We start from the raw sequence: 11,558 nt of genomic DNA, 5'->3' as shown, positions 1-11,558 counted from the left end.
AAAAACTTGTCATGATGCTTAGCATACTACATGATGGAGATCACACTGTACAGAACTGGTAAGGAGAAGTATGAGCCTCCACTGTCACAGCGAGATTGTCTACAAATGATGAGTAGGGACATTCTCTTAGTGCATCTTCAAATATCAGGTTGAGATGTCAGATACTGTAGCAAATGGAGTAATTAAAAAGCAGTCTTCAAATTGCTATCCAACCATGTACAGAGAAGCTTAAGCAGCTCTGGTATTTTCTCAGGCAACAAAAATAAAAGGGAGAATTGAGAGAACTTCTAAGACACAGCACACTGCAAACAGAACATCACTCCAATGATTTAAAAAAAGTTTAAGATGCTACATGACTAACCTACCTATAGTATAATGAGCTTATGTGGGCAAAATCCACTTCCTCAGATGAGGGGAGAAAAAAAAGGGGGGGGGGAGACTTAAAGGGAGAGGAAAAAAAATCTCAATACTGCCTGAACTAATGAGGCTAATAGAGTAGGCTGTAAGTGAAACACTACACCTGAAAATGACAATTTTCCCACTGACAGCTTGCATCTTCTAATATCCAAAGCTTTCACCAGGAATTTTATAGTAAGATTAACCAATTTCTTTAGACTAACGACAACATGGGGATTCTGAGTTCTTCAATATTAATTTTTTAAAATGTAAAGTTAAGCATCCTGACAAAGCTCAACAAAAACATTGAGTACTAGGGCAAGGGTCAAATATTTTATTTTTTTATTCATATAGTATGAAGATTCTATAGTTCCCACAACATATGATGCAGCATGCAGAGGAAAAACCTAACATTCAATATAAACCATTTTCCCCACACAAACTAAAAAAACCTTATCCCCCTCCCAATAAGGAAATAACAGCACTATTTTCTATAACGCCAGCCAAGATATGCACAAGCAAGTAAGAGAAATAGAAAGCATTTGCTAAAATGTTTGTAACAAATACTTATGTACAAAAAATTCACAAAAGACTAGTTCCCCCTTGAAGCAGAGCACATGGCAGTTGACAATGGAACAGATACAACCACTGGCTGGGATTATAAGCCACGTACTGATCCAGAGGAAGAAAGTTACATGTAGTGGAGATTTTGTTTGAACATTAACATTTACCAAAGTTTGGCAACATTATCTTTTTAAATTATGCAAATTATGTAAACAAGAGGAACATTTCAATTCGATCTACATGCAAAACTTCATGTCATGCAAGGACACCAAGCACCTGGATTTCTCTCTCACAGACAGAGCCCATGATGTGCAGCACTCAGTTGAAGGAACAGCTATGGCAGACAGGTACACTCCATTTAAGTAGACTCATACAACCTGCCCTTTCCACTGCTGATTATAAAACATTAATAGAAAACTGCTATATAGGAAAAGATCTATCCTAAAATCTAGTAAATGTGTTTTTCTTCCAGCCAATAGTACCATTGCAGAAAAGGGAAGGGATGATATAAAGTTGTAGAACATGGCCCGCTACTTTTATATCACACAAATATATCAAGTTACCATCCATTAGAAAGCATGATATGGACAAATCTAAAAAAAAAAAATCTCCAAGTGAAGGACTGGAGAAGAGGAAGAGATATAAATTTAGATAATATGAAGTTTCCTCTTCTATGGCATAGGTTAACAAAATTTTCCTCCTGTATGAATCCTATATACATATATCTCTTTAGATATAGATATATATATATATACATACACACACACACATATAATAATGCCAGCTATTTATGCTACCTGTAGTACTTTACTAAAATGCAGAAAGAAAACTATTACGGTTGAAACAAATTTAGTGTCAAGAAACATTTTATAATTTCATAAGCAATGTATAAAATGAGTAAATGGGAATCCTGCACAATTATATCAATTCTAAATTTCATTAAGCTAAGTGCAAGAGAAATCATGACTGCATCAAACATTTTCAGCTGTTGTATCAAATTAATCTCACAACTGATTTATAGATCTTTAGGGCTATTTAATAGATGCAACTGATCCCCATTAGTAGGTGGCAGAATTAAGTGACCATATATGCATGCTGCAGTTACTATATGGATACAAGGACAAGTTCTTGGCATTAGCATTAAACTATATTTTCCTCATACTGTTAAGCAGAGCTGTACTACAAATTATTTAGTAAAGAGACAGTCCCTGATAATATATTAACAGGTATAAACAAACAGTCTCCTGTTATACAAAAAGGTAATTAAGGTAAATTAACAGGAAGCAATGCTTTGTCAGCCAGTCAATATATAGAAACATCTCAACAATCGCAGGAAAAGGAAAACAGTTTACCTAACACCTCTTTTAAATTTTTACATTCTTCTACTATATATATATATATATATTTATATATAACTGTGTGAAATAAAAGTAAGGATGTATATCCATATATTGAACTGTTAATGTTCTGCTTGGCACTTTGTACTCTAGTTTTGTTTCTGAATCAAGTATATTAAATTAAAGCCCATCTAACTACTACATATAGAAAGCTACATATATATCTATATATAAATAGACAAGCATATATATAGATAGATATTTCCTTGTTATAAAAGATGAAGAAAAATAAATTAAAAAGCCAACCCCTTCCCTTTCTCCACCACACTGATATGCTCTTTCCATCTTGCTGTCCTTCAGACTTTAAAGTGCTACACTGAGTTATTGAGAGAATAAAGTTCAATAACACTTAGTTGGCTTCATGAGGCTCATGTTGGAAAATGTGGCTTCACAGAGAAAAATACTTCCATTTAAATACACAGAGAGCGTTGCTGGACGTCTTGAGCAGATCTTCAGAGATGGAGAAGAAAGCAAAAGTGTTGGGTGGTGCCCTACAAAGAGTCACACATCTACCACCATCTTTTTGTGGATATCTAGGCCCCCTACAACCTGAAAGGGAAAGAAAAATACTTTAAAATTATAGAACAAAGAATAAAATATGAATGGCATGTCACATAAACAAGCAAACAACTACTTGCACCCTATTTACTTCCTACCTTCAGATATTTGCTTTTTCTGCAAAGCCCCCCTCCCGGTATTTCCATGCCAGCTTACAGTTATCAACTGAGGTGGCCAAAATTCACAAGTAACAAAGGGGGTGTAAGTTATGACAAGCAGGTTACGTATAACAGAATTTCTGAAGTGCAATTCACATAATGAGAGCCAGAAGAAATAAGAAATCATACCAATGTTCCCTTTAATCAGGAGCATAGAGATGCCCATTGACATCCTTAATGAAATGGCATGCACAAAAATATATGAGGAGCATCCAAAAGATGTTCAAGAGCTTCCACAAGCAGCAGGGTACATATGTTCAGAAAACTAAGGGAGGATACAAAGAGGCAAGGGAGGAATGGGTGTGTAATGAAAAAAGTGGGGAAAGTTGTGCAGCTAAAACAAGAGAAAGAGATTCAAAGAAAAATGGATCATGGAGGTAGGGGATGCATCAAAATCAACAAAATGTGAGAAAAATTAGGGAAAATCAAAGAACATATGAGGGGAAGGCAGAGATGAAAAGAAGAGGGAGGAAGTGAATGAGTGGAGAACAAACAAATGAGGATGTTATACACACATTCAATACTGAAGAAAAGAGAAACTGCAGAGGAGAAATGGCTACAATAACTAAAAATCAAAGTACAACGTCTATACAATGGGAGAGTAAAAAGCAAAAGAACACAAATGTGAAAAAGGTAAGAAACAAGACATCACCCATGTAAGTATGCATTAGCAGCACTCTGTAGCCATGCTTGAGGACAGTATTCATTCTAAGTTTGTTTAGTAATAGGTATAAATTATCCCAAAATAGCAATGGTGAGTCCTCATTTGAAATACTATGTACAATTCTTGTCAATTATGTTCAAGAAAAATTAGTTTAAAATGGGGATGTAAAAACACAGTTAATAATGTAACCTTGTATCCAATAAAAAACTTAGTGGTTACAGATTGCGGGTTCTGCAGAAGGGCTGGCAGCCGGGAGGTGGTGTGTGACGGAAGCTGGCTTATGCTGGCCCCGCTTCTGGGGAGCCAGCTGCTGCCCTGCGTTACAGACCCTGATACAGAGCCAGCAGTGCAGGGCATCAGCCAGCTCTCCAGGAGCAGGGCTGGAAGATGGTGTGTAACCGTAATAGAAACTATTTAAACGGTAACACACTTGTATATTTAATTTTAACTAGAACAGATGCAGAGAAAAACTATTGGAAGGATCAAGGGACTAGAAGTCTACTGTACGAGAGGAGCTGAAGAGCTTTACCCAATCAGTTGAGCAAAAAGCAGGCTGAGAGGAGATATGATTGCTTTTTATATTGGGAGGTAAATATCATGGAGGGTGAAGAGCTATTTAAGCTCAAACACAATGTCAGCAAAATAACATGTGGATATTAACTGGCCATGGACAAATTCATGCTGGGAATTATAAGAAAGCTTCTAATCCTCAAAGCAGTGAGGTTCCAGAATAGCCTCCCTACAGGAGTTGTGGGGACAAAAATTAATGATATTTAAGATAGAGATGGACAAATCTATGAGTGTGATTGCATATGGAGGTTGCTTGCAATGGTAAGGAACAGGTCTGAGCAGCCGTGGAGCTCACTTTCAGTTTATGCCTATATTCCGAAAGTTCATGCTTCAGCTGGCCAATTACATGAATCAGGAATAGATTCACCTTATAACCCTAAAAAATTCCTCCTAGAATGCATTAATCTCCTTCCTCTGAAGCATCAAAGAGGAGAGACACTGGTAAAGGTAGGTCAAGGTGTGTGGTGGCACTAAACTTTGTGTGTCTCAGGTGCTTGGCTAGCTGATTCTTGTTCATGTGGTCAGGGTCTGAGGTGATGGGAAGAAATTTTACCCCATATCAGATTGGTAGTGTCCTTATGGATTTTTCACTTTTCTTTGCAGGATATGGGTGTGGCATTTCCCAGAATTATCTGAATATATCTCACTAAATCATTTCCTTGCCATTGCAGGGGTCTCAAGCAGTGCTCTCTGTAAGCTGAGCACTTGGGCAGCCACTCATGAGAGATTCAGGAGCCATCCAGCTGATTAGCAAAGCTCCCATAGCTAGCAGTATGTCTTTCTACTGGTGGCGCACATATGCACATGCTTCAAGTGCACATACATTTTATTCCACACATGGTTGGAAAAAAATTAGAGGGAATACAGGCAGTCCCCGGGTTACGTACAAGATAGGGACTGTAGGTTTGTTCTTAAGTTGAATCTGTATGTAAGTCGGAACTGGCATCCAGATTCAGCCGCTGCTGAAACTGATCAGTTTCAACAGCGGCTGAATCTGGACACCAGTTCCGACTTACATACAGATTCAACTTAAGAACCCCAGGCGTCCCCAAGTCAGCTGCTGCTGAAACTGATCAGCAGCTGATTCCAGGAAGCCTGGGGCAGAGCAACTCTGCCTCGGGCTTCCTGTAGTCAGCCGCTGGTCAGTTTCAGCAGCGGCTGACTTGGGGACGCCTGGGGCAGAGCAGCTCGGGTGCTGCTGGGTTGGTCCAGTTGCACGGCCGCTCCTCGGCGCTACTGGACCAACCCAGCAGCACCCCAGCTGCTCTGCCCCAGGCGTCCTGATTGAGCCACTGCTGAAACTGATCAGCAGCGGCTGAATCAGGACTCCTGGGGCAGAGCAGCTGGGGTGCTGCCGGCTTGGTCCAGTAGCGCCAAGGAGCGGTGCTGCGGGACCAACCGGCAGCGCCCCACCTGCTCTACCACAGGCCCCGGGCTTTGCTCCACATCTCCCTGGTCTGCTGGGGGGGCACTAGCTGCATCCCCCCCCCCGCAGACCAGGGAGATACAGAGCAAAGCGGTGGAGGACCCGGGCCGGACCGCAGCGCTTCCAGATCAGCGCTGCGGTCCGGCCCGGATCCTCCGCGGCTTTGCTCAGCGTCTCCCTGGTCTGCAGACCAGGGAGACGCTGAGCAAAGCTGCGGAGAACCCGGGCCAGACCCGCGGCGCTTCCAGATCAGCTGGAAGCGCCGCAGGTCTGGCCCCAGGTCCTCCACCATTTTGCTCAGCGTCTCCCTGGTCTGCTGGCTCCCCCAGCAGACCAGGGAGACGGGGAGCAGCTTTTCTCGCCCCGGAGGAGGCAGGCGGCGGGACCAGGTGTCCCGCCGCTCCAGTCCTCCGGGGCGAGAAAATCCCCGTTCGTAACTGCGGGTCCGACATAAGTCGGATCCGCGTAACTCGGGGACTGCCTGTATTCGCTTCTAGCACTGGTGCATCTTGTCTCTCCTATTGCCTGCCTATCACATAATACTCTAGTCTTCTGTAGGATGAGTTACTTTGATCTCATTTTTGCTGGTTTTGTTTAGTTTGTGGGTGGTGGACTGTGATATCCAGAAGGTTAGACTAGAATATCTGGTGGTCCCTTCTTGCCTTAAACTCTATGACATCTTGAAAGTCTCTTTCAGACCACCTCCTCCATTAATTCACTTTTGTAAAGAGCATCTCCCTTATCATCCATGATCCTGGACAGTTCCCGTGGCTACTGTAACAACTTTTTAGATAAAAAAAAAATTATAGAAAAGTATTAGGGTTTGCTTATGTACTTTTAATGAATTCTGCTGCTTGAAACAAGGATGGCCAATTTCTATGAACCATCAGTGGTACACAAACTTGGTCTTGAAACTATTTTCTACCTTTGGAAAACCTATAACCCAAGGCACCTGTTTCTAGTTCCTCAATCTAGAAATTCACTTTTGCCATACACAAAGTTCCAGGACTAGGTAGTTTTCCATCAGTTTTTGTATATCTCAACAAAAAGGATATCAAAATCATTCCACAGTAATTGAGCACAATATTTTGATAATTTGAAACATCTAAATAATGAATAATGCAGTCAGCTATTTCATGATCAATTTTACTTACTGTAAGACAACAACAATGGTATTATTTTAAATATAATTGTGGCAAAACTAGTCTCTAAGTCAGGGGTGTCCAAACTTTTTTCAAAGAGGGCCAGATTTGATGAAGTGAACATGCGTGAGGGCCGACCATTTTGCCTGACATTCTTTGAACCATTAAAATTAAATGCAAATTAACTATTTTATGCAAAGTTTATTGCAAACGGCATACTTTTCATTTCGTCACATGGATGACAAATCTAAACAGGTGTTAAATCACTCTGCCTTTCATATCTGAAGGCCCGATGAAAAAAAATCCAAGAAGCTGAAATATATGTCAGGAATATTGTAAAGTACATTACATATTATTGGTAATAAAGGTTGTCTGTCAACTTTTAAATTAAAAAAATATGAACAGGAACATAACACCAAGTATACATGTCATGTCCAAATATATTTATAACTGATTTAGACCATCTGACATTAACTGAGATTTTACAATGTATTCATCTCAATACATATGGATTCGTTGGGGGCCATAAAAGATAGATATTGCCAAATTACCTGTGGGGCCGTATTAAACCGGAACACGGGCCGCAATTGGCCCCCGGGCCGGACTTTGGACATGCCTGCTCTAAGTCAAACTAGATTTACAAAAATTGTATCTAAAATACAAATATCAACATCTTTCCTTAGATTATACTTACAGCACAGAATTCATCAAAGGATATTCTTCCATCACCATCCTTATCTGCATTAATTATGGTTTTGTCTACAATTTGCTGTAACTGAGTGTCTTTGAGATTGTTCCCAACCATCATCTTCAGCACTTGGAAGAGCTCCCCATTGGAGATATAGCCATCTTTGTCCATATCATAAATCCGGAAAGCAACTATAGAAAATGAGTTAAAGGAAAATTCAATAATAAATATGACCTGCCAACAACAATTTCCATTATATTGAAGGCACAAACATAACTACGTATTTTATATGCACAACTGAGAAAAAAAGTTTTGCATTGTTTTCTGTAGAGTTAAAATCAGTATAAAACATGAATTTATAAATCCTGGAAGACCAGGCTCCCACTGTATTAAACAGTACAGTGAACAATTTAACCCTTTAGATTTGTAACAACCAGGAATAGTCTATTTTAAAAATTAGATTAGTTTCACTTTGGGGGTTCAGGATGTGAAAAAGTCACTCTTTTTAGTTATGTGGCTAAGATAACTTAAGTCCCCATACAGACAGCGCTAGATCAATAGAACTCTGCCATGGTCACAACTACCACAGCATGTAATGTTTGAGGTGTAGATAAGCCCTCAGTCCAAAAGTATTCCATTCACACTGATAACATTAGCAAGTAACAAAAAAAAAAATCAGAAAGGAGTGCATCATAAGATGGGCCACTCAAACAATATAACGGCCTTCTGTGGCATGACTAATCAAGATGCCAATTGATCAGTTTACAGCAAGCAGTTTAGACGTGGTTTAGATCTGGGGTAGGAGAGTGCATTTTAAGATATTTAATGTAACAACTTTCCTTTCTACATCCAAAGAAGGAAGGCTGAAATAATTGGGTTTCTTTAGTTTAGAAAAGAGAAGACTGAGGGGGGACAGGATAGCCGTTTTCAGGTATCCAAAAGGGTGTCATAAGGAGGAGGGAGAAAACTTGTTCATCTTGGCCTCTGAGGATTGAACAAGAAGCAATGGGCTTAAACTGCAGCAAGGGAGGTTTAGGTTGGACATTAGGAAAAAGTTCCTAACTGTCAGGGTAGTCAAACACTGGAATAAACTGCCCAGGGAGGTTGTGGAATCCCCATCTCTGGAGATATTTAAGAGTAGGTTAAATAAATGTCTATCTGGGCTGATCTAGACAGTACTTCATCCTGCCATAGGGGCAGGAGACTGGACTCGATGACCTCTCGAGGTCCCTTCCAGTTCTAGTATTCTATGATTCTATGATCCATACTGTATATCTTGGTTACTGCAGTAAAGAAAAGCAAAGGTTTGATCACATTAAGCTTCTGAAAGATACGCTATTAAAATTTTGCAGGAACAATTTAATATTCTTTGTTTTATTGTAAAAGCAAAAATTTAATTTGATTTCCATATTGTCAAAAGCAAAACTATGTACATTGCACATAATTCCTTTACCCTAAAGAGGATATGGACTTTGTTTCGCTCATTCAGTAGGGAATACAACAATGCCGCAGAGGCATTTTTGTGAAGGGGCAATGACCTCAGCAGGAAGGAGTTGAGACTCCCTACAAGATAGTCTCCACCTATCCTGCCTGATGTTACCTTCTTCCAGAAAACAGGCACCCCAGGAGGAAAAGGTGACTTCCCAATGTGGTGTTAAAAGCAAACTACATTTGAAAGATAACAGAAAAGCTGTCAGAAAAATCAAAAGTACTTACACCTCAGCTTCTGTTCCTTATCCCCTTTGACACTGAACTGGGAGACTCCTTCTATAAATTCTGAAGAATATAGGGTGGGAAAAGTATTTAAAAATCTGTCATGTATACATATTTTAAATCCCTGTTTATTGCAAAGAGAAACCAGAATCTTCAGAATTATTTTTTTTTAAAAGGAAGGGCTTTTTAAAGTTACATTATTGGGACATGTCCTTAGAGCACAGCTTACCTCATTGTTTCCACATAGTTCTGTAGGGATTTCTAGCTTCCATCAGAAGGAAGCATCTCAAACCAAGCATCATGCTCACTGCACTAATACATATCAATATTTACTTACTATAATCAAAAGCTTGTATTCCCTGGAAAGTCCAATGTATATAAATAAGGACTTGATACTCCTACTATATTGACTTCAATTAGAATTGTGTTGTGTTCTGTTCACATCAAATCAAGCCCTAAAATTCATTATGGATGTTAATGTGACCCTATTTTTTTTAAATGGACATGTAAGAAGTATTTTAGTAGGATATCATAAATAAATGTGAACATTAACAAAGTGGCACTGTTAAACAATAAACTTCAAAGCCATGTAATTCCCAGAGCCAGATCTTGCAGCCTTTCCTAACATGTATAAATAATACAGAATCAAAATATGCACATGCATAGGTACATAGGATTGGATTCCTGAGCAGGACTCCAGGATTGGATTCCAGGATTCCTGGAAGGTAAAATGCTGACCTAATTATAAGAATTTTGTAGCTAAAAATACAGACACGAAAAAAGTATAAATGCTACCTTTTAGAATGAAAATCCTGACTACCATTAGTTGGCAAAAATGTCAAAACAGTTCTGGTATCTTTTCAGGTACCGAAGTAAGGACAAATGGTATGGAAATGCTCAGGTCCTCACAGTTCCCCATTTTATATACAGGTGCTCTATGTACCCTTCTTCAATCCTCTGAGACCTTATGCATTTTCCGTGTCTCTTGCTAATTGTTCCAAGATCGCTATAGCTAGTTCCACATGTCTCTTAAAAGACAAGAGAAAGTGAACCCACACATTTGCAATTCTCTTCCACCAATTATATTTTTTTCAGGTTAATGAGGAACATTGTTTTTAAGAAGCCATGATGAACATTTTTACACTAATATACTCTAAAATGGGCATCAAGAATGAAAGCAAAGTTTAGAATATGAACAGCAAGAAAGATTATTAAACAGTTAAAACCAACACAAACTGTGTTAAATCGGATTATGCCTCAAGGAATAAATATAAATATATTTTGTATATGCTTTCACAGGAATTGTTGGTATCTATTTCAAATACATAAAAGTATCTTTATAAGCATGTTTCACCCTTAAATCTGTGTTCACATCTTATTTTGTTCTTTAAAAATATTTTTACATTAGAGCAAAAGTTAACAGTTTCTAAGAGACAGATCTTCTAAGAAAATGCCAACATCATGTACTATAGAACACCATATCTTACCTTTGAAATCCACTTCTCCATTCCCATCTGTGTCAAATATATCTATTACTCGCTGCACTAACGGGTTCTGTTGTAACTCAGGCAAAGACATGAACTCTTCCACACTCAAAGAACCAGAGTTGTCTAAATCAAGCTTCTTAAATCTCTTTCCTAGCCGTTTAATCTCATCTGCGTCAACTAAAAAGGGAGAAAAAAACTGTTTTCAGAAAATTTTCATTATTGCTACTTAATTACAATATTCACTCTGATGTATTTAATCCAATATTTCTCTTCCAGTATCACAACTGTTACACATCTTTGCAAAACTTATATTTTACAGTGATCATTTCAGACATTTTTTATATTAAAGGTTTTTATGGTAAGCCATGTTTTCCATCAAAAGACGCTTACCAATTTTCTCCGCTGTACTAGCCATAGCAGTGAGTTAGAAGGTTGTGTGTAACTGCTGTATGCTGACTCAAGATTTTAAAGGATTGATAATGTTAAGCTAATTCTTACTTATCGTCACATGGCTCCTACACATGATGTGTTCTGGCACCAATGACTGCAGTTGGCTGTGCAGCTTCCTAGCTCTGAAACTCAAGAGCCTGGAGGCAGGGAGATGGGCAGTGGGTTAGGGAAGGATGGGGGTGTAGGGAAGGATGGGGGAAGAAGGTGGGGGTAGGGATAAGCAGTGCGGGGAGGGGTTAGGGAGAATGGGAGGGGGTAGGAATGGAGGTGGGGGTAAAGATGGAAGGAGTGAGGTGGGCTGTGGACCATGGAGCTCCAGACCCTGGCTCTTCCCCCCATCCCTGG

At 39.3% G+C, this 11,558-nt stretch overlaps 1 protein-coding gene across 2 annotated transcripts in view; it reads right to left on the bottom strand.

The window, feature by feature from the left end:
* Positions 1–715: 715 nt before the first annotated feature.
* The window catches only part of PPP3R1 (protein phosphatase 3 regulatory subunit B, alpha), a 76,935-nt gene continuing 66,092 nt past the window's right edge, over positions 716–11,558 (bottom strand). For both annotated transcript variants that reach the window (XM_075925564.2, XM_075925565.2), the window contains exons 3-6: positions 10,764–10,940; positions 9,280–9,339; positions 7,570–7,754; positions 716–2,906 (exon numbers count right to left, since the gene is read on the bottom strand). In XM_075925564.2, the coding sequence (XP_075781679.1) occupies positions 2,859–2,906; positions 7,570–7,754; positions 9,280–9,339; positions 10,764–10,940 (470 nt within the window). In that variant the 3' untranslated portion in view covers positions 716–2,858. The remainder of the gene's footprint in view (positions 2,907–7,569; positions 7,755–9,279; positions 9,340–10,763; positions 10,941–11,558) is intronic.

Source organism: Pelodiscus sinensis, chromosome 3, assembly GCF_052426305.1.
Source record: "Pelodiscus sinensis isolate ZL-2025 chromosome 3, ASM5242630v1, whole genome shotgun sequence".
NCBI classification, from domain to species: domain Eukaryota; kingdom Metazoa; phylum Chordata; order Testudines; family Trionychidae; genus Pelodiscus; species Pelodiscus sinensis.
Note: the sequence above shows the minus strand (reverse complement) of the source record. Positions and strands in the feature narration are given on the sequence as shown.